This window comes from Pituophis catenifer, unplaced genomic scaffold (genome assembly GCF_029215685.1).
Source record: "Pituophis catenifer annectens isolate HBS135680 unplaced genomic scaffold, rPitCat1.0.hap2 SCAF_2, whole genome shotgun sequence".
Lineage (NCBI taxonomy): Eukaryota > Metazoa > Chordata > Lepidosauria > Squamata > Colubridae > Pituophis > Pituophis catenifer.
Window position 1 is genome coordinate 101,500,882 of NW_027256882.1, and position 24,660 is coordinate 101,525,541.

The 24,660-nt window shown below is 36.0% G+C and overlaps 1 protein-coding gene across 1 annotated transcript in view; it reads right to left on the minus strand.

Moving 5' to 3' along the window:
• Positions 1-9,944: 9,944 nt before the first annotated feature.
• The window catches only part of SLC25A48 (solute carrier family 25 member 48), a 32,909-nt gene continuing 18,193 nt past the window's right edge, over positions 9,945-24,660 (minus strand). Inside the window, exons 4-7 of the mRNA XM_070937288.1 lie at positions 21,561-21,813; positions 18,935-19,192; positions 15,526-15,659; positions 9,945-10,064 (exon numbers count right to left, since the gene is read on the minus strand). Of these exons, the coding sequence (XP_070793389.1) occupies positions 9,945-10,064; positions 15,526-15,659; positions 18,935-19,192; positions 21,561-21,813 (765 nt within the window). The remainder of the gene's footprint in view (positions 10,065-15,525; positions 15,660-18,934; positions 19,193-21,560; positions 21,814-24,660) is intronic.

The following is a 24,660-nucleotide window of genomic DNA, read 5'->3' on the forward strand; positions in this document are numbered from 1 at the left end:
TGTACACCAAGACAAATTCCTTTTTGTGTCCAATCACACTTGGACAATAAAAAATTCTATTCTATTCTATATGTGAAAAAATATATATTGCATAAACTAGACCTTTCTACTGCACAAAAATATTGAAGATATTTCATATTCTAACGTGGAGTCTTCATTGCTGAAGTGTGAGTTGCAAACAGGATTGGCATGCATTAGACATTGGTTTCATTCAAATCTTGAAAACCTTGCAACTGATTTATTAGGTACAAACGTACATCTTTTTGCAGATGGGAGTATTTTCATCTTCATCTGTGTCAAGGTGAAATCTTTTAAATCTTTCTTGCGGATCTAATAGATACCAAATCTTTTTTTATATACTTCTGCTATTTCTGCCACAGGTTTATGGGGTAGTTATTTCAGAAATACTCATTGGTTCTAAACTATTTCTAAATTTATGACTTTTAAGTTGAGGCCACTTAGTATATTTAGTATAGCAAAAAAAAAAAAAAAAATTATGGGTATCATTTAATGTTTCTAGCAATGGTGAATGTGGCCCACATTTTATCAGCAAAACTAAGGATAATATACAAATAGCTACAGAAATATGTTAAAACAAGCGTTCTTCCAGAGACAGATAAGAAATTTCCTCTATTTGACCTCTGTAATAGGGAATTGGAATTCTGCAGATGAAAAATCATAATTCTGGAAAGTTTGAATGATTGGCTGTTGCATTGTTTACACTCCTTAGGTTTATGGAAGATGGGATTCTCAAGGATGTTTTTGTAATCAAAGTACCTCCAGTCTCGAGCAGAATCACTTTTGTTTTACTTTGTTGTATGAATTTCTCTCCATTTTGGAGGTAGGGTGGGGTTACTTTGTAATTATTACACATTTGTAAGAAGTTAGCACTCACCCCTCTCCTAGAAAAATGAAATATTCTAGGAAATATTAAAAAGGCAGAATATTATACCTCCCTGGTTGAGAAATGGAGAAACATGTTTTTTAGGCAGGAAGCAGACTCACTTTCAATAGTCCATAGCAGATGTCAGCACTTAAGAGATAAAGAGATAGCTAGATCAATTCATAAGCAAATGCCACCCAAGATCCAACAAAGGTAGGATTAGCCCTCAGCCATAATAGGAATTGCCTAAAACCCTTTTCATTACATCATCACCCAGCAAGATTCAACCAGGCCTGGGACTCAAAAGACAACCTGCAAAATTTCCCCTGCATGGGTCCATGGGAGTCTGACAACCAATCAGAATACAAGCTCAAATTCAAAGTCCCACAGAGGGTATAAATGTGTCTCTCTCACCCATGTGCATTTTTGCCCAGGACCTCAAAACCATTGGTCCTATCCACCGTTAAACCTTTTCAAGCAGTCTCAATGTTTCCAGTGCCTTTCTCCCCACTTGGAACTGAACCCAGATGGACATTTCTTCTGACACATTTAAAAGGTAGGTGAATATTTATATAGGTTTCTGTGTTGCTCCAGTCAGAATAGCTAAATTTATACACTCATCTCTGAACTGTGAGGAGCTTCAGTGTTGCCAGTACTTGGCTTTCCTTGGAAGCAGGTCATGAAAAACAATATTTATTTATACAGATATACATGCTGAGCATAAAATGAGGGTTTATTAGTTACAGATTTCTAGGACATTCCGCAGTGTCCTAGGATTTCTTACAGAATAGCCTCATTTTATTCTTCTAACACTTTTTTTAAAAAAAGAGAAATACATTGTCCCAGGAACTTACTCTTGAATTTTGAGATTGGGAGAAACTCTACTTCCTACTGCAAATACATTTGCAACAAAGAATTTCCTTGACATTCTCAGTGATGTATCTTTTGGTACAAGTCATAGAATGGAGTGTTTTTGCAAACTACAAATAGACAGGTCTTAGTAATACAAATGCACATTATTGGCCTGGAGTAGGAAAGCAATGTACGCTTGTGCAAAATTGTATCATTTTATTCTACTTAACGATAGAATTAATTTCAACTATCAATTCAATTCTTGATAACTAAATCTTACCATAATTAGATACTGCAGTTCTACTGGGTTAGAATTGCAAAGAGGCAGAAATGGGAACAACATAAATATCTTTAAAGTAGGTTAGTATGTCACATTCAAGAAGGTGCCTAATAGAGTTATTAGTCACCAAGCAGTTTTCAGTACCGTGTGACTAGAAATATTCTTCAAGTGGTTTAGGCAATTTGTTTTGTTCTTTATTTTTAGAATAAACAATTGCTTCTCTTTTTTTAAAAAAAATCACCTAGGCAAGTATTTGGATTGCTTGTCAAGATTTAAAATATCCAACCTTGTAGAAATTCTGAATAGCTTTTTAGAAAAAAAATAAAGTCAGGTTTTATTTGTAAAATTGATGTTATTTGTCTTGACCTGTTTTTGAAAATAATTGCCATATTTTCCCATATTTTAAAATAGATTAGGTTGGCAAGCAAATAATAATATAGTTCTCGAGTATATCGATGCAAGAAATGCAGCATTTGAAGTTAAAAATCTTAGGAATATGTGAGAGATGTCTCTTCACTCACAGAAGTCAGAGTAAATTTAATTATTCTAAGATTTATAAGGCCACCCAACTCAGACATCTGACTCTAGGTAGCATATAACATAAAAGCAAACAAAAAAAGAAGTGAAAAACTCATATAATAATAAGCAAGATAAATATAGAATGATGACTAAGTTTCTCATTTCACTTGAAGATGAGTTACCTGTGATATACACAGTTCTATCTCTTCTATAATGTTTAGATCTCTTTAATCTGTCCTCTAATACTTTAACTGAGGGAACTTTCACACTGCCATTGTTTTCATTCTTGAAAACTTCAGAAGTTCTTTGAATAGTAGTTGTCTTTTGTTAGCTTGAAATATCAAGAATAATGGAAATAATCTCCCTGGCCCAAGCTAGTTCAGGTTCAGACGCGATAAAAAACCTTCAATTTCAAAAGAGAGAGGAGAAAAGGGAGAAAGTATTCAGTAGCCTGGGACCACTTAATTAACACATGACCTGAAAAGAGATGTACAGCTGTTTTAATGATATTCAAATGGAAATCTGCAAAAGAAAGAAAAAGGACACAACTGCTTTAATAAAATCTGAAAGATGCTGTGCTCATTTGAGGTCAGAAGCATTTTTGATTAATTTTCAATATGTCTTCTGCCCTATTTTCAAATAAACCATCTTAGCTTTTCGGTTCTGCTGATATTAGGAACCCAGAGATTCAGAACTGCTTTAATCTGGCATAGAATACTCGTAAACGTTTCCTAACTTTTCTTCCATTCAACAATTCATCTAGACTTTGTTGTTTTTCTGTTATTTTCCTGTTATGAATAGTAATGCTGTGTTAGGCCACAGGAGGGTACTGCCATATTATTAATGTAATTAGGCAATTTTTCAATGCTGCTACAGTAAAAACATAAGTAATTTTTAACAAAAAGTTCCAGATGCAAGACAACAAAGTGTTTATATCAAACAGCTTTGCATAAGCAGCCAAATTTGATTTATAGTGTCTGTCTCTTGTTTCACCATCTCTGTTAAAGGGAATTCTCATTTATCACCTACTTTTCCATAGCTATTAGCACATTCATTTTTTTACTATACTATTAAAATTGCCACATTCTAATTGCCAAACTCTAACAAAGGATGCTGTAATAGGTGGAAACCAGTAGATGTCAGTGTTATGTTTTAGTTAGTACACTTATAGCTAGCAATTACTCTGCTTTTGCTTTATAATCACTAAGAAAAAGTTGGAAGCCGGAAAGGATCTATTCTTTGTGACAACTAGACCAATCATTAAATCAAAAAGAAATTCAGAATAATGCAAATAACTAGCTTGAGATTGGAAAGTGGATCTCATAAAGACTGATATAGTATGCTAGGTGTTACATCATATGAGATGAACATGCAACATAAAACATACAGTAAAATGATAGCCCAGGTCGAGACCTACTCTGTAAAAACATAAAATCATTTACAGCCGCTTGCAACGTCCTGCAGTGACATTAACCACAGTGACATTTTATAATGGTTTTGCCAAACACCAGCAGATACTTCTGGTTTTCAGCAAAACTGAACCCATAGCAAAACCGTTGCTTCACTTAATGACAATGGCATTTACTTAATGTCTGCAACAAAAATAAAATTGTAAAATTGGCTCGGGCACATTGGCAACCCGTTTTAAGACTGTAACGAGTTACAACCATAATGGGCAAGCTCCATTACAGTCATAACTTGAAAACTACACATATTTCATGTATTGCACCTGTAGGCAGTGTAAGAATAAAGGTATAATCAACATGTTTGTGCACATCTAACCCATAAGAAGTCCTCAAGCATCTAACCCATAAGAAGTCCTTTAAAAACTTTTATTGATAGGTAGCATATTATGTGGCATCACTGGGGATATATGGATGACAGTGAATTTAGAAAGCTCAGTTTTATCAGTTGTATTCTGTTGAAGTCTTTTCTCACATTGTAGTGGGGGAGACAAGCCTCTTATTGTCTGGTTTGTGGGTTTTTTTTTTTTTTTTTTTTTTGAGATCTGACCTTGCTGCTGCTTTTTTTAATTCAAATAATAAAAATCAAAACTTTTAAAATAGTTAAAGTGTTTTATAGAAGATTGTTATTGTTATTTTTTTGTGTGAACCAAAAATATTTGCTTGGAAGAAAAAAATGTATGTAAACAGCTAGTTTAGCCCTGAACAACTGAAAACAAACAAACAAACAAAAATAAATAAATGATTTTCCTACATATGATTGAATTGATAAGGTTGCGACAGAAGTTAGGAGTAGTTAACTTACTATGTTTTTCATAAATTCATTCAGTTTTAGATTTAGTCAGCTAACTAACACAGTATCAGGCTCCAAAAACCAAGAAAGATATGCTGAGGTTCTTCTAAGGAGTTTCCTTTACTGTTCTATACCTATAGTTAGAAATATTGCAAAACTGAACTAAAAACTAATGCAAATTACTTGCATCATTAAAGGTGTGCTTGAGAACTCTTAGGAAGGAGCTGTTCTGACTCTTTTTGTCCCACTAAAACTTCAGTCTTTTGTTCCTTTGGAATGCACTCAGACTCTCCTGGGAATCCAGACTGCCTTCCACCACATGCAGTTTGCAAAATTTCATTGCACAATTTTTTCAGGTTGAGAAACTAGGTGACTGTATGATGGATCCTATGCAAAACTCAGATATCTCTTAAATCTCTTAATCCCAAAATGGAGTAAGCAGATTTGGTCTAATAGTTAGAACTATTCTTATATATGAGGATAAAGCTGTAGATTTCTACATTCTGCCTCCCCCTACCACCACCACCAAAAAAAAAAACCATAGCAATTTTCCTATGGATATTTTTGTTTTTTTGGCATTGTTGCTCTTGTGCTACATCCATAACATTATATCTGAGCAATTTTTTTTTTTAGGGATTAGATGAATGCACAAAAAAAGTCAATCAAATATATTAGTCAATTGTAGCAGATCTCCTAAGAAGAAAAAGTACAGTGAATGAGCTTTGACCAGATAGTTATAATAAATTAAAATATTAGAGGAAATGTGGATAAAGATAACCTTATCTCAATCTCTCATGCTGTTTGCATCAATTAAGCCATAAAAGTTTATTCAAACTTCCATATATGTAATGATAAATTTTGTCATATATAAAAACAAAATTTCATGACTTTCTTCTGATTGCATCTCTGCTAGTCCCAGAAGAAAATTATCTGGTTTCAGTGTTACTTTAAAATCTTCTGAATTAGTGTATGTATTTTCCTCCAAAATGTTTTAGCTTTTTTACATGTCCATCAAACATGATAAAAGGTCCTTTCATGTTGTTTAGATTTCCAGCAAAGATTTGTACCATTATGCATTCTAAACAATTTTTGGATGATAAATATCAATGATATATAATTTTACAAAAATTATTTTTAAAACTAGAACATAATGTGGATTTCACTCTTTTCAATCACATATTTTCCCGTTTATCCGTGTTATTATACATTCTTTCACTTGTTTTTCTTCTGTCTCATATTTCAGCAAATACTTATATATTTTAACAATAATGTGTTCATCATTAGTACATAATTATAAAATCTTTTATCCACTTTAAATCTTTCTGTTAATTGTACATAAAAAAACTATTGACAAGAATATCTTTCTATTATCAAATCTTCTCTTGATTTCATTTTAAAATCCCCTTGAGAAAATTCTAGGTAGGGTCTCATTTCTTGATTTTAGAATGTTTCTTGAGGTGAAAATTATAAAGGTGTTTTGGGACAAAGCCTTGAGTTTATATTTATTCTATATTCTAAGAACAGCTTGCCCAACATAATGATGATTTAAGTCTACATTCGGTTTTATCATACCATATCATGTCACCCAAATCTCAGATCATGACTTTCCAAATTCAATAAAGTTCTATTTCTTAACACTACCCACTATTTCATCCCAACTTTAATGATTTACTCTTTCCTAATTGTTTCTGAGAGTTCCCTTATCAATATAGATCCATAAGTTTTCTCTGTATGTAAAAAAAAAATCTTAGTAGATTTTTTAAAAAGATATTTTCTATATCAGTCTGTTTTAAACAACAATCACAGTTGAATTTCTGACACAGCTGAATTTTGAGAGTCCTTCCACTTAAATTGACTAAACATACATTGTTTATGGTGATGATTCTGTTGACCCCCTAGAAAAGTGAGGTGATTGTCATCTGGGAGTCCCTTATGGTCTTCATAGGTGCTATGCTATAGATTTTCAGATTTGAATCCCTGTTCATTAAATTGGGTTCTAGTGATCAGACGAGATTGTTGCTGTTGTACTAGCCTCTCTTCTGTATAGCATTTTCTTACCTGCTGTTCCTTGAGTCCATTTCTGGGTTGGTGATGAGAGTTCTTCAGATTTACAGTTTTGGGGAAAACTTTAATCTGCCTTTCCTAGGAATGGAGTCTGAGATGGCTTGGGAGTTCATGGTCTTCATGACAGCCGTGGGCCTATCCGTAGGTCATCCAGAGCCCGATACAGGATAGTGGACATACTCTGGATATGGTATTCATATCAGAGTAGATTTAGTACCATTTTCCTTCCACCCTTTCCCCCAAATCGAAGGAACAGTGGGCATCTGTTTATCTCAAGAAATAGAAAAGACTGTCAGGATCTGGTTCAAGAGACAAAAGTATGGGGGGTATTGTTCCTTTTTTTAAGCAGTTTGTCCCATTGGTGGCAGAAGTATATAGCAAATGGTGGTCATTGCATGAAGAAATAAATACTGATAACAAAAGGATTCATTTCAAGAATAATTTGTCTGTTTTATTAATTACAGTATCACTAATTAAATTAAAATTGTGAAAGTAGAGACGTTGCTTTTCATTAACCTTCATATATTACTTTTTATAATTTTCTTTTTTTTTATTTTATAAACAAACAAACAAACAATACATAATCAATCATTCAGTGTATCTTCTGAATACATCTTTTGTGTCTTCTTTTTACTCCTCCAGTATTTATCATATCTTAATATTATCATTTCCTTTATTATAACATTCCCCCCCCCATTTCTTACTTCTCTATTAGTACATTTATCTTTTAATTTTATTAAAAATTAGACAACAATTTTATCCCCACATAACTTTCAACCCCCCCCCTCCCCACATCCCCCTGGACTTCCCAGAGCAAAAACAGGGTATAACATTAAACAAGCATAAGCTAAAATATGCTAACTTACTACAAGATTCAAAACTCCCTCACACTCTTTAACTCCTCTTTTAAAAATTATTCATTAACCTCCCCTTTATAAATTCTCTTATCACATTTGTTACTAAAATCCTTTCCATACCTTCTTTTTCAGCATTACTCCCTAATAAAATTCTAAATTAAACATTTATCCTCTTTGGTCATTCATAAACCACTTGCCAATTTCTGTTTATTCAACATTACTCCCTTGTAAAATTCTAAATTAAACATTTTAAAACTTTCTTTAAAGCATGTCTTTTAAAAAAAAATATTATTATTTTAGGTTAAACATTTTAAAATCTCTTAATACCTCAATAAGACATTCTTCAAAATATAAGTTTCAAAACTTTTTTAAAAGGCTATCCATTCAATTTTAAATTAACCATTTTAATACTTCAGTAAGTTTTAAAAAGCTATCCAATTTTAATTAAACCTTTTTACTTCAATAAAACATTCTTCAAAATATAACTTTAAAGATACTGTTAATCCATTGGGTTAAATTATTTCTAACTCTTGAGTTCATTCTTCAAAATATAAATTTCAAAACTTTCAGGAAGCTATCCATTAATGTTAAAGTTAACCGTTTTAATACCTCGATAACTTTTAAAAAGCTATCCATTTTTAGTTAAACATTTTTACTTAAACTTAAAAGATACTAATTTCAGTAAGCTTTTCAGATTTATTACTAAGATCCTTCCCAAAAGAAATTAATCTTCCATTCTTCCTTTCTTTCTATATTTTTTCCAGTCCTTCTTCTTCAATAATACTTTCTTCTTCAGCATTGCTCCTCCCCCTGCTTTTATTTTTGAAAATTTTTGAATTTGGATTTGAGGCTGATGTATCTTTGGAATTTGTTCTCTTCTTAGAATTATTTCCTTTAATTTGGAACCTCCATTTCGACTCTTCCTGCTTGTATAATCAGTCACTTCATTCCTTAAAGATTGATTCTGTCTGTAAAGCCAAGAATTGTCACGGTAAAATTTGTCAGTCTGCAGGAAAGAGTCTATTTACTGCTTTTCAGTTAATTGCACAGAAGCCTCTACCAAAACCTCTGTTTCCTGTGTTCTAACTTCCATCTTAATCCTGACAGCCTCTTTTACCTCCTCCAAAGTCACATTAGCCTGGTTAATTTCTTCCTGTTTTCCAGCCAGCAAATCATTGTTATTCTCCAAATTTTGATTTTGAACAGTCCTTTTAATTGATTCTAATATAACAGAAGTATGAAAATTTAAGAGTTCTTGTAAGATCTTTACAGTCACAACTTGTGAGTTTGCTGGCTCATACAATAATGATCCTCCATCCTTGATATCAGTCATATTTCAATTTTCACTTTAAATTTATTCAGCTATCAGGTCAATAAGTCCAATTATTTTCCACACAATTTAGAAATATAAATTAGTTGAGGTCAATACCATAGTCTTTTCCATTCCACTACCACTTTAAATCTTTTTCTTGATGTGTAATCCAGTAACTTTAACAATGTTGCTAGCGTTAACAATCACTTTCACTAATAAGTTTCGTTTTCACACCCTTAGGTGCCATCTTTTTTTTTTTTCCTTTTAAACGGAGTTAAAGTTCAGTACTTGCATTTTTTGTTCTCCTGATTTTGCTCTGCCAGCATCCAGGGTCAAAGTTTCTTATAATCCTTAAAATTGCATTTCTGGTGTGGTTGCGACCCCTTGTTCTGCATAAAGCAGACTCGTCCCGGATCCGGAGTACTGAAGGGCTTTCAGGGAGCTCTCACCTTGCAAAGCCCAGGCTTAAAAAAAAACCCTGGGGGTCTAGGGAAGCTCTATCCAGACCCTTCTGCTCTTCTCTCCTCCTTTTTCCCTGGGAGAAAATGAGTTTCGAGCCGCTAGACAGCTGATTTTCGCTGTTCTAGCAGCAAACGGAATCATGGGGCTGGAGCTCCTAAAGGAGCGTCCATCGGGGATCGCGGAGCCATCGGAAGTCACTTTTTATAATTTTCTTGAGGACGGACAGGGTGCCTAGAAGTAACTCTTGTTAAATTACCTTTCTGTGTGTTTTCCCCACAAAAAACAGAATTTCAAATAATTAAAAAGTTTTTTTTTAAAGTGCCAAAAACATGGTTTGTGCAGATGCAGAACAATTGGATACTGTCCATGATATCCATCCCATCATTCATCTTTTTCAGATGATTGTGCTGATGAAGCATATTTTGAAGTGCTCGAGAATCTCTGAAACTGACCTGGAATTCAAGGATTTGTCTCTGCTTCTTTTCTTAAGGCTTTGAGTGAAAGTTCATATCCAAGGAATGTGGCAGCACTTACAGGGAATCCTCGCACTGTATTCACTGTAAGACCTCTGAAAAAGACCTGGTTATAAGAAAAAAGAAAATGTTATGTCTGTCAGATATTTTTTGAAGAAATTATTTGAACAGGAAAGGAAAACCAGATATCAGAAAGGTCTATTTTGTCATCATTGTTTTATAAGAAACACAAAGAGTGGGCTCAGCTAAATGACTTTCCACAAGTTTCTGCATTGTATGTATTGACATTAAATACCTGTCCTTTTAACATCCGATATTACAATTACAAGGATAAAACATACAACCTATAATCCTACACAAAGAATACAAGGAGAGCCAGTTGATAGATTCTGTGTAGTGGAACTACATCAGGATTAAAGGTTCCCCACAATGAGGTTTCTAATTGCTCAGACACTCAAGGATCTGAAAATACCGTGGATACGTGACTATTTTGCCAGTACTGCAAATGGGAATGCAAGCTTGATGGTACCTTTCTATATTCACCTATACCTTTCCTTTATTAACCCTGCAATAACAAATTCTTCTAGGCTTCCAAATTTTTTCAATATAGGGCACTCCAAGGCTGTTGTCTTCAGGCTTAGAAATTGTTGTCTGAGCAGTATTCAGATTTCATAAAATTCAGTCTCCTTAAAGAACTTTCCTTATCAATGTTCTGTCCCATTTCAGGATTGTTTTCAAATCTTATGTGAGATGTAGAATCCATCTATTTCTGTTTTGGTTCCAGTTTATTACAGTAAATCTGTAAAAATCAAAAATCACTGTAACACTACACTGTCTGCAGACATTGCACTCTGGTTTTCCATCAGTGTGGATTCTTCCCATAATCTATTTCCCAAGGACCAGCTCAAGCTAGTCTTACTATTTTCCTCCTATATTGTGATTCAGCATCCTATTCCTGAAGCTTTTCTTCTTTTTTTATTCAAAGAAATATAGTAAATCCATTTGGTATAGTATCATAAACCCATAGTCCGAATTATTGGGAAAAAGAGTTCAGTACAAAATTACTGCTACAGTAAAATTTCATCTTCACAACTCACAGTTCTTTTAATGTAAAAGAGGAAATGTGTCAAAATTTCTGGGAAGCTTTGAAAAATTTCAGTGTTTGTAAAAATGTGAATAAATGTTTCTCATATCAGACCTTTCATAGTACATTTCCCGTTTGCTTACAAGCATGTGTGTGTGTGTACACACATATACCACCTTTGAGAGAAACAATCATAAGCATTCTGGGTTTAAAATAGAGATGCACCAATCAGGGGTGGGTTCTAAATGTTTTTATTACCGGTTCTGTGGGTGTGGCTTATTTTGTGGGTGTGGCTTGGAGGTCATGTGACTAGGTGGGCGTGGCTAGCTGGTCAGAGTCATTTCTGGAAGGTCCTCGCACTTATGACCAGTCCTCACACTTGCGACCCGACTCATTTGTTTGTTTTTAACACTGATCAGCTGTAGGACGGCCCTTTGAAGCCCCGTGGCAAGAGTTTAAACAGTTTTTTTCCCTCTAGTCATCAGCTGGGACTCAGGAGGCAGCAACAGATTGGGGGTGGGACCAAATAAAAGGTCAGAATAACGTGGGGGGTGGGAGGGTGGGGGGGAGAACCGGTTCGGTGATGTCATATCGTCACCGCTACCGGCTCGGCCGAACTGGACCGAACCGGGAGGAACCCACCACTGGCACCAATGCACAAAACTGAAATATTTTAACGTTTATATATAAAAAGTTGGTTTCAGGACTCACAAGGAGACTGTAGAAATGAAGGAAGATTAGTTATGGAGATATTGACTACATAGCTCAATATCAGGGTGAAAAGTCCTTCTTCAAGAGACCTTTTTGAAGATGGTGAAGGTAGTGTTGACAACTTTTTCAGTTACAACATTCTGATTATGAAATTCTCAGAATATATCAGCAATTACTTGCTCAGATTTTTCTCTAAAATATCCTTTAGATTAGGGGTGGCTGTTTTGGGGGGGGTGAGAGTCACACTCAAGAACACAAGTTGAGCAAAGAAGGACTTGTTCACAGATGTGAAGGAGGCCAAAGTTTTGTGTGTGTGGGGGGGGATTATGAAAGGGTGTTACAATTCAGGAGAGTTGTTTTACTTATTCTCTTTTTTTTTAAAAAAAATATTATGCTTAGGGCCTGCTTTCTAGTGTTTCTTATTTTGGGGGGGATTGTGTGTGTGTATGTGTGCAGGGGTTAATTTACTGCCTCAAAATTGTAAGAAGCAATGTCTCCATGTTTCTGATTTTCAGTAGAGACTAATTATCAAAAGGTTGTGAGGTCCTGAGGGCATAGGGGAAGTGAAGTGAAGATAAAAAAGAGAAGCAGCTACCCTCAGGACAGAGCAAGTATAAATCAGATGTAGACATAATATTAGAAATAACTCTGTAAACCACATCATAACTATTGTTGCTGTGACTTGTTTGATGAATCACTGTAACCAAAATATGAGCCAGAAAGCAATATTTTGCCCTCAAAAAGGTTCAGATTAAAACCATGATGCTGCAAAGTGATCAGGATGAGATTAGCATCTTTGTCTTCCATATACAAATCCAGTCACCTGTTCTCTTCCCCCCCCCCCTCGCTCCCTCCCTCCCTCTCTTCTCTCCTGTGGGAATTCAGGAGGAGGCAGCTGTATTTTCAGGTCATACCAATTTTACTCAGCCTGGTGAATTCCACTACTTAGAATTCCAAAGTAAACATGCTGAAAAGGATTTCTAGAATATTTAGTCCAAAATATCCAGAATGCCTTTGAATGATTAAGATCATCCATCCATCCAAAATTAAACTTAAGTTTTTCAAGGCCATTGACTGCCAGACAGGTACAATCATGTTATTTTAGACAAACAATCTATCATATTCCATTTTAGGATTTGTCTAGCAGGGAAATGGCATTCTTCCACGAAGAACAAGATTAAACGATCTTGTGAATGCCTGCAGACAGTGATAAACTGGCTTTGGAAATGCCCATGGAGATATAACAGCAAGATCTGATATATGTAAATTGATATAACGTGATGACTGAGACAAACATTGAGACTTTCAATGTAAATTCATATTGATACTATTGAACCAACTACTATGCCTGCAGAAAAATACTTGTGGAGTGTAACAGTATAAAATGTCTGAGCTGTATTTTGAATTATAAATGGGTTCATAGCAAGATTGAATAGATGGAGCAGGATTGAAAATACAAGAATAACTGTTTGAAAAATAAATTATTTTGAAAAATAATTTATTAAGTTTTGGGACTTAAGGCCATAACTCCATTGATAGATTATACAAGGTCTTGCCAACTGATGCTATCAGCAGAATAGAAGACTTGGATTTATAGATCCAAGTATTTAAAATACCGTGGTTGAATGTATACAAAATGAGATATTTTCTCAAAAAAAAACCCTAATTTATGAATATCATATGAAAGAAAACGGGAATATTTAGGACACATGATATACAATGAGAAATATCAACTACTTCCACTAATTACGGAAGGGAAAAAATCAAGGGAAAATGATATGCACCTTTTATATTTGGACAAAAAAAAAGTAGTCTTATTTTTGTTAGTAAGATCAAAAGACAAATAGAACTATGATCACGATATTCCATTGTTTTGCTTCAAACATGTAGTCATCAGCCTTTTCCATTTGCCCAATACAGTTGTGTGAAGCTTTGAAAGGGTGTTTTGCTTCAATGAAGGGTTGTGTAAATCATGCTTTGGAAGCTGCTTCCCAAAGCAATCCTGACCTATCTCCAGTACTTCTTGGGATTGCTCGGCAAGGATTCAGAGTAATGCACATTCCATTCTTGTTGAGAATCTTGTTATTTTGTGATACCAACTATCTCAATGAATGATAATGCTCAAAATACTGCTGGCTGTTTGCATAGGAGGAAGACCTCTAATAGATCATTCCTCCATTTCTATTGCTATACCTGAGTTTGTGAGCTGATATATGAATTTGCATTAAGTCTTCAGCTAACTGGGATGACTTTCTTGAGCATTCCAGGAATTGTTCCAACATAGCAGGAGGACTGAATTGGAACCACTGATCTACTACCAGTAACATGTTGTAAGAAAAAGAGGGAATCCATGTGTGACATCCCTATTGATTTACTTTTAGTTGCCTATATTTTTGTTGCCACCTTCAAAATTCGTATGTTGATATGAGCCAATTCAGAGTCTGAACTTGACTCTGGAGATGTTACTCCAGCTGAGTCTGTGCTTCAGAACTGTCAGCCTCAGGAATCAATAAGCCAGGATTCAATTGAGCCTGATCACTCACAGGCATCTCCTGTTCAATTGGATCCGATGAAGAGGCATAAGCCCCAAGGCGTTGGTACATAAAGAAGTAAGCAGAGCAATTTTCCTCAATAAGACTTCTCAGTCAGTGCTGTAGATAGATTTAGTTAGCTCCTGTGCTTGAGTCCTTCTTGTAAACAACCATTTGTCTATCCAGCTCTTGAATTGTGTTCTTGCTTCTTGTTTGTGGCTCTTAATTCTTGGATCACCTGACTACTGATTTGGAGACCTGTGACTTTTGGAATCTATGGACAATGCTATTGCTTCTTGGGTTGTGTTCAGCTTCCTTCAGGCAAGCATTTTATACTAAGAATTTCAATCGTATTCCTATGTGCTATTATCTGTCTAAAGTGCAGCAAATATTCCTCTAAAGTGCTGGGTTTCTTTCAGGGGTTGGTTCTACTTACCTTTGCTACCAGTTCGTAATGGGGCTGCGCGTGAGAGAGAGCATGCGCAGAAGCATCCTGATGATGTCGGGGTTGGTGGGCAGAGCCTCCTGCTGATTTTACTACTGGTTCTATAGAACTGGTCCGACCAGGGGCAACCCACTACTGGTTTGTTTGTGTGTCAGCGACCTTGAAATATATTTTTGCTTGAGATGCAGCAATTGAATAAATCAATTGAGTAACATGGTGTGGCAGTACTGCTTCAAATGAGATAATGAATGAGACTTCTTAGTGGTACTGATTCCATTTAGCTATTTTGATCTCATAGCTGCTGCTAGACCTATCCTACAGGTTCTGCTATATTTATATATCTCTTTTTAAAATTACAAAATTTATTCCCTCTATTTCTATATATTTGATTATCAAGGCAGCTTACAATAAAAGGTCTAAATATAAAGCAGAAAAACGTTAATAAAATTAAATCCATATAAAATATATTTAAATTACCCTTTAAAAACACCTGAGAAACTGGCCAGAATTCTAGTCATTATATTTTGACCAGAAATGTTATGGTATAATTTTACTGAATTTTTTTCGGTATAACTATGGTATATTTATCAATATCCATTGGTGGGTTGGATGGTAAAGGGAAAGCATTTTTGTATCACTTTTTTTCTACACGATATTCATGCATACCTAAAATTTGTGGTGTGATGACGTTTTTGTCATTCTGACCCCACGTGCTCCTCCACTTCCCATGGATAATTTATTCATACTAAGTTTGTTACCAATAATGAGGTGGCATTCTCAAAAGGTTAGTGCTTACTTTTAGACCTTCAGTGTTGTAACTTTGATAGATACAGTCAATGACTCCTTTGTATTTGTTTAAGTAAACTCCATCTGCTTGGAGACGGCATTTCACAACATCCATAGGAGTTGCTGTTCCCCAAGATATAATTCCTAGGGAGAAATTGGTAGATGTTAGTCATTAGCTAGACAATACATTTTGAATTCATGTATGAAACCAAATAGCTGGGTTGGGATGAAGGAGAAATTCTTAAAAATGGGGGATCGGGGATTTGTAAAAGCAAAACATTGTGTTTTTGAAGCATTTTTGCTAAGGTGGGGAAAGAGTGGCAAAATGTTGTTATAGGTAATCCTTGCTTAATGATTACCCTGTTTAAGCAACCATTCAAAGTTATGGCACTGAAAAAGTTACTTTACAACCAACCATCTCGGCATCCCCACAGTCATGTGATCACCATTTGGGCACCTCACAATTGATGGGCAGTTTTGCAACCATTGCAGTGACCCTCAGTGATGTGACTACCCTTGCATGCTTCACAGCTGGTTTCTGTCAAACGATCAATGGAGAATCTGGCAGTACAATTGCAAGTTGCAATTATATGATGTCTCTCTTAATGGTGGTAGGTGATGCATTTAATGACAGTAGTGAGGTCATTAGTCCATCACGGTCACCATTAATTACTTGCTGTTTGGAAATATTCCTACCATCAGTGTGCCCCAGCATTAGACTAGAACCATATATATTTATGTTTTTATTAAAGTTTTCAATCTTTTAAAATTTAAATTAATAATATTTCCCTTTTAGTTCCTGTATTTCTGACAGGAGATGAGATTAGTCCATCATAGTGAAGTGATGTTTTGCTTATTGATTACATCATTTAGCTATCGAATTGGTAGTCCCAATTATGGTCATTAAGCAAAGGCTACTTGTACAATTAACAGAGAATTAATTTATATTGAAATATAGCTAAATGTTCTCTAGAATCTCAACAATACCTCTTTAGATAAGGCTTTATTAGAAAGACCATCTGTTCAAGACTTTAACTTTGTTTGTTCCAGTTTCTTGATCAGACTATTTTGTATCGGTTGTGTTCTGCTGGGACACAACCTGAAATGTTTATGCATACTTTTAGAAGGGCACTTGAAATGTTTTGCATATTTCCAGCCATAAAAAACAATAAGAACTCAGAAGAATCTTTAGCTTCCTTGCTTTTTCATACAAGGGGGTTACAAAAAGATGCATCGGTAGTACAAATTGACTGGCACCTTGGAGCCCATCCTATTAAAACAAATGACCAAAGTGATGACTTGGAAAATATTTTTGAAAACATTCCCTAATGAGGCACTGTTGAAAAAAAAAAAACAACCCATAAAATGTAGTTATTTTAGGTTCTGTTATCAGAAAAATTCTGGAATTCTTCTATCAACAGATAAGTATTTTCAAACTTTTTTGAAAATGCTCATATTTTCAAAATTGACCCTAAACAACATTTTTAGGAATTAACCCCCAAAAAACTAATTTTAAAAGAAGCAATTCTTTTATATTCAGATGGTCCTCAACTTACAACCATTCACTTAGTGACCATTCAAAGTTACAGTGGCACTGAAAAAACTAACTTAATGAGGATCCTCATGGTCACCATCCTTATGATCACATGGTCAAATTTCAGACACTTAACAGTTGCAGTGTTCCGGGGTCATGTGATCACCATTTGAGACCATCTGACAAACCAAGTCAATGGGGAAGATTCACTTAACAACTGTGTTACTAACTTAACAACTGCAGTGATTCACTTAACAACTGTGACAAGCAAACTTGTAAAATGGGACAAAACTCACTTAATAACTCTCTTGCTTAGCCACAGAAATTTTAGGCTCAATTGTGGTTGTGAGTTGAGGACTACCTGTAAAAGTTTTACATTCAAAATAAGTGAGTGGCATTCAAGCATGGTATAGTCTTAGAATTTTGCATATCTCAAACACAATTGCTCCAGAGTTTCAGATAAATGGAGAGTACGTTATAAGTTAACCGATGTTTTGCACATTGCTCTATGTCCGTGAATGTTTTTACAGAGCACTGGCTTAGAGGAATGCAGTTAGGTTGTGCTACTCTTGTGAAATGTTGGAAAAATCTATTCATGTTAACCAATAACTGGCTTTGCTTTTATGTGAGCCAGTGCCAAGGTTTGAAAATAATTGGACAGGTTAAATACTGATTTCAGTGAAACTCGTATTTATCATTCAAAGTAAAGTAGCAGACACAGTAAAAGAGAGAAGTAGTCAAATAGTTTCATGTTATTTTATAAATTAGTAGACCAACCTGCAGTGGCACATATCAGAAATTACCATCCCTCAATAGAAATTGTTACGTGAGAAAAAAAACATTGAAAGTCTGGGATTTTCCCCATTTCTGTATTTTAAAAATTAGCTAATCGGGAAAATAAATAATTTTTCAAAAGAGATCATTTTTTTTTATTTATATTGAGTTGATGTATGCTATGATAACATTAAATCAAATTTACAACCTTGACCTCAGAGATACTTCTTCCCCTTTTCTAGTAAAACAAAAATAGATCTGATTATGTAAGAAAATATAAGTGGATTCTCCTTTTTAAAGCTAAATAATGTGCATAAATTGCAGCAAAAGGGTGCAAGGCTTATGGATGCTGAGGCATTAAAACAAGGAGATAAGAAGAAAAACAGATGGGTGAAAAGATAATTTTTCCATTTCTGTCTGAATGACCAATTCAAAATGAAACACAAAGAAGAAACTTCCTTGCAGGCATCCAGTGCTGCAGGGAGCAGTCCAGGCCTTGAAAATTTTGTTAAAATAAATTTACATTTTTAACAAGTGTGGTGCTGTCTACCCTCTGAAAGAATTAACCAAAAACAATATGTCATATGAAACCTGCCATTCTTACATCCCTTGATCCTCTATTTCTGAGGAAATTTCTGAGGTCAGCAAATTCTTCTCTTCCTTCATATCCTTTTATTTTTCACTTTAAAATTGTGACTTTATTCCTACAAAACATTTAAGGGAATTTGGAGGAAAAGGAAATCTTGCTGTGACCCTTAGTGGTGGTATAGTACTTAAAACCTGAAGAAGAAGAAGAAGAAATGGAAAAAATGCTTTTCAAGGATATGGAGCACCCCTCCCAAAACCAGTTTTGGGAATTTTTTAGCAGTCCTTGATTTTTTGGTATAATGAAGATAAACTCAGCACCTGCATTCATTCATTCATTCATGCATACGTAATGCTGCACTAAGAGCTTTAAATAATATTTTAATTTGTTCTAGTCTACCCAAGATGCTAGCCTATAGCCAGTGCATTTATTTATCATTCCAATGCAAGAGCAAACCAACCATATTAAGACCCAATATCACGATGTGAATCCTGCCAAATAACACATGGAGAGATAAATTCATACCTGCAATGCCACCAGCCATCCACGCTGCAAAGGGAGTGGGAGAAAGACATTCTTCTGAAGTGATCCAGACAGAAACCAATGCGTAAGGGATAAAGTAGAGGCAGTATCCTGGGACGTCCCTCAGAAGCATGGCAGTCGTACCTCGAAAGAGGCCTGGCAAACCTTCCTGCTGAAGAATGGTAGCAACACAGTGAATTGGACCTCGGTAGGCAGCCTGTACTGAAATGCCAGTTGCTTTGTGCTTCATTTCCAGGTTGGCTAGAGAAGAAGTAAAAGGAGAGTTCAGGATCAGATACAAATAATTCCTCAGAGATTTGCTATGTATATTGGCTTAGGAGGCAGGGGGTGGATTTGTTTTGATTTCTTCTTTCCTGTTGCTTTTTTTCCCCAGCCAAACACACATGGAGGCAATGGGAGTTTCATATCACCACTTTATAATAATTAAAAACTGGTTTGCTTATTTATTTACTTTACTTACTTGCTTATGTAGCCACTTATCTCATATAATTATTCTAAGCAGCTCACAACAATCCATATAAACAAGGATGAAAACTTAAGTACCCTTCTTCCCAGGGCCAGACCAGGGGTGAAATGCTACTGATTCGGACCGGTTCTCCCGAACCAGTAGTGATAAATGCTACCAGTTCGAGGGAACCGGTATTTTAAAAAAAATGCTACCGGTTCAGGCGAACCAATATTTCCAACGATCAGCTGTGCCACGCGATTTATGTTCGCTAGAAAGTAGGAAATCCTGCTTTCTAGCGAATATAAATCAGCGGCACAGCTGTTCTCCCTCCCATCGCTGTTCTACTTACCTTTGAAGACTCAGAAAAAACTTCTTAATCCTTCTTTTTCAGCCTGTGCGGTAGCGCCTGCGATGTATATGTGCGCAAAGTGCATGTACTGCGCATGCGCACGCAAAGTGCATGTTTGGCACACACCACGCATGCGCGCACGAAGCAAACCGGTAGCGAAGCGAACCAGTAACAGACTTCAGAGCATTTCACCCCTGGGCCAGACTAACCAGGTTTCCAGCTCAACTCCCATCCTTGCATCCTTGGGCTGGGGGCGGGGAGATGCCAGGTCTTTACCGCCTTCCAGAAACATAAAAGGGCAGGGATACCTCTACAAGAGGGGAGGCCGTGTCAAAGGTCTGGAATTGCCAGCAGGTATACAACAAATTGATGATTAAGGCCCTTTCTAGATCTAGGTTCACGCTAGTATGATGCCACCAGAAATCAGAAAAAGGAAAATGATTCATGGAATTCAAACACCCACATTTCATCCTTTCATCCCTTTCACTTGAGTTAGAATTGCTTCTAACTAACACATTTCCTCTTAATTTTATATATCAATTGTAGCTATGCAAGTGATGGTATGTTTGTTTTTTCCATGTCTGTTTCTCTCATGTTTTATTTGGTTACTTTCCAAAGAAATCTGATTGTAATTTCTGAAAAATGATGTTAGACTCGTGATGGCAAACCTATGGCACGCATGCCAGAGGTGACACAGCGCCCTTCCTAATGGCATGCGAGCTGTCGCCCCAGTTCAGCCCTTCTGCACATGCGCTCGCACGTCCTGTTGGCCAGCTGGTCTTCGGGTCTCTGCCATGCATGCGCAGGGAACGGGGCACATGTGGGGGTGCATGCATATGCACTGGGGGTGGGGTACATGTGGGGGGCAGAGGGCATGTGGGGACATGTGCGCATGCGCAGGGGCAGGGTGCATGCAGGAGTCCGTGCACACATGTGCAGGGGCTGGGCTGGGCACCTGCCAAGGGCCACATGCGCATTGCATTTTGGGGGTTTGGGCATGCGCTTTGGGCACTCGGTCCAGAAAAGCCGTCACTGTGCTAGACTATTGACCTGGGCATGGACCATTAAAATTTGTTTTGTACAATGCTATTGGTGGCTCATATTATTTTAAAAAGGTGAATATTTTTAAATAAAGGTCAATACAACTTTTTTTAAATAAATGATATGTGATTTTAACCCAATATAGCAATATTCATACTGAATGAACAAGTGTAATTGCATTGCAACTGTGTTTTATGAGATAAAGGTTTATTTAATAAGTTCAACAATATTGTTTATATACTGGGAGTTGCTAAAGTCAATTCTTTCAGAGATAGCTGGATTATTGCTTTATAGGAATAATTCTATGGAATTATCAATGTGCATAAAATGCAATAAAATGATGACACATATTTTGTGATAATAGGATGCAAATTCTGCCCATACAGATTTGTGTCCTGCCATTGGATAGAAATATATGTTTTGGGTTTGCTGTCATGATGTCATGACATGTTACATCCTATCCTATCCTATATTATACATAACTGGTATGAGAAAAGAGTGGCCTAGTGGCCTAGTGGGAAAGATGCTTGCCTCCCATTCAGAAAATTGAGTGTTCAATCCTAGGTAGCAGCAGATGTTTCCTAGGGCGCAAAGAAAAATGTCTGCTGAGAACTCCGCATGAAGTCAGGAAGGGCATCTGACCAGTAAATGCGCAGCTCCATCCAGTTGTCCCAACTCTACCCTAAATTTAGAAATTCCAGGGTGGTAAAGGTAAAAAGGAAGTTTTTTAAACTGGTATGACAAAAAGCAAAGGTACATTCTGGACTTACCCTTGGGAAAAGTCTGTGTCTGCATCTGTAGCCTTATTTTTACTAGGTCAACTGGGCAACCAATTCCTACTGAGAAAGCCCCAGTTACCATGCTTGCTAAAGTTATATCTGTAAGTGCAGGAGGATGGTTAGGTTTCCCATAACGATGTTGGCAAATAAACCTTTGGGTACTGCTGAAGACACCAAATACCAATGAATTATAAGCAGCAATGCTGATTAATGGGAAAGACATTCCCTTAAAAAAACCAGTAACCTGCAAGAAAAGTAAAAAGGATGTGAATACGGGTCCACTGGAGTTGGGCAGCCAATACTTTAAATAAATAACATTTGTTTCATTGCCTCTTTAAGATCCAAATGACAGCTTTTTAATAGGTTTTTATTCTTGCTGAAAAACTTGTATTCCACATTCAGGACATTGCCTTACATTTTTAGTTTTTAAAAAACTTATCGGTATACCCATTAAGATTTTAAATTAGCCAATTAGAGGAGACTCTAAGGGCACAAAATACTTGAAAATCTAAGAATTGAATATTGCTAATGACAGATGTTAGATAAATTTTGCAGTCTATGCACTTTAACAATGTAAAAGAATTGCTTAATTATAGTTCTTCCCACATCTAAAACAGAATGTGTTGTTTACATTAAAATGGAAAAAAGTAGTTTAATAAATAGACATAATTAGAAATTTCTTTCTAAAGGTAAACGTATAGAAAGATCTTCAAGGGATTAATTGAGAACTGGTAGAACCATAGCACTGAGTTAGTTTCTATCATCATCATCATCATCATCTTCATTTAACGACCCCATAATCCCTTGTGGGTTAGGGGTGAATCTGGGCAACTAAATGGAGCTAGCAGAGTGTTTTAATGGCCAGATGCCCTTCCTGTCGCCAATGCGGAGTTTTGTTAACTGAGTTTCTATATCTAGCAGAAATAGGTAGCCTATGAGTGTTGCATAAGAAATTCTGCTCTGTTCCATTGTCAACCGGCTGGACTTAATGGGAACAAATAGTATGTGGAAAGTTGATGAAATATAGAAAATTATAATGAGTTTATTTACTGTGAGCTACATATAGGAACAACATAGAGGATATAAGAAAGAGATTTCTTGGATTCTAGTAAAAAGGCAGATTATGTAGTTACTAGAGAACTTCTGGTTTTCATCCAGACATCCCCTAATTATATTGGGGGATACATTGTATTGGGGAATTATATATTAACTTATTAATCAATGAAGAACTTATTTAAGAATTTCCCTAACATCATTAATTTTTATAACAAAGCAAAAGTTGATATGAACATGTGTTTTTGTGTAAGATCTCTGATTCGTAAGCCATAAAAACATTGATGTACTTAGGAAGAGGTGCTGAGGGCTCTATAGAAACTATAGTGTTTTCAACAACAGAGGTGGGGAAAGTATATATGTTCCTAATTGTCCATATTAATGATCTTTACACAGTCACTACCCTTTTGTACTATATGGCATCATCATATATTCTCTTGTGCTTCTCTAACTTTCCTTTTTCTCTTCATCAGTTGTGCTTTCTTCTGAAAAGATCCAGAAGAAAGGAAGTGGATGTGAAAAAGAAAGAGAAAAATACCTCTAGCTTACCTCTATACAGTACATTCTGGCATTACAACTACTATCTATTAGAAATATATAGGTATTAAAACTGGAAAGCACGAAAACAGACTTCTGTTAATTTTGTTAAGCACCAGGAATTCTTACTTGAAATGTTAGCAGATCTTTCTGAATTCTTTTTGTAGTACTCCAGAAATCATATTCTTTGACATTCTTGTTGAAGGCCACTGTCAAGCTCTTGGCAATCCACTTTCATAGAAAGCAAGATTCTCCCAGAGTTTCTTTTAATAAGATTTATTGAAAGAGAACAGAACAAAGTTACAGAGATCTGAGCTACTGGATTGCTTTACCTTAAAACCTAATTTATAGTCACCTAGTTAAAACAGGTCTTTTATTAACAGCAAAAAAAAATTATGTATAAATTGTCAAGGAGGATATGATCTAATTGACAAGAGAATATCCCACTGGCCAGAATGTCACCTTATCTTAGGTTTTGAATATACTATTATAGGCATATTCTAAGATGACAGGGGAACACTCGGAGTAGAGGACTGCACAAATAATATTGTTTGAAAAAGTTTTGTTTCTTGGATGTGTTTGTGTTTTTGTGATGAAAAATATTTACCATAAGAATTGTCTCTTACAAGGAGCAGAAAAATGCATTAGGCGTGAATTTTGTGAGCTGATCAAGAGCAATGAATTGTGGCTGATCCCGACAACGAGGAGGCTGGTGTGGTATCGCGCCAGCAGCCTATGCAGCTGGCGCTCGAGTCGGACAGTGAGGAGCTGAAGAGGATGTGGTGCCAGAGGCAGAGACTCAGCCAGGGCCTTCAGAACCTCCAGAGGCTCCTTCAAGTGAAGAGAGTGAAGTGGAGGAACCTCTCCTCCATGCTTGAGCACGCAGGGCTGCCAAAAGACAGGAGTGGCTACTCAGGAGGAAGTCTCCTCGAGAGTAAGGCTTGAGGTTAATTGGCCACTCCCTTAGCCTATTTAAGTTCGCACACAGATAGCAAACGTTGCTGGAAACAACGTTTGGTCCTACGTAGACCATTTTGAGAGTGAGTTTTTTGTTACAACTTGGTTTCTGGGCTGATTGCCAACCCTTGTTGGACTTTGTTTAATCTCTGTAATTCATAGCAGGCTGATAAGGACATTGGTGGTTAAAGCCTGCATTTTGAAAGGGGTCTGTTTGTATTAAACAGAGTTTTTGGAACTGTGTGTGTGCGCTACACTTCTTGGGACCCGTAGCTGGGGCAGAACACATGTATAAAACCAGAGTGACAGTGGAAGAACTCCCAAAATGCAGGAAAAATCAACGTAATAAATACACATGGTTTCCAACACCTCTCCTCCACTTAACTGCATGCAATGTGTTTGAAATAAGATGAATGGTTTATAAATACATCAGTAATAAGTACATGAAGATGGTAGGATGACAGGTAGAATTTGAATGTAGAAATTGAATCTTATAATAGCGCATGATATAAAAAAGAATAGGTCAGTTGGAAAGCGAGGGTTA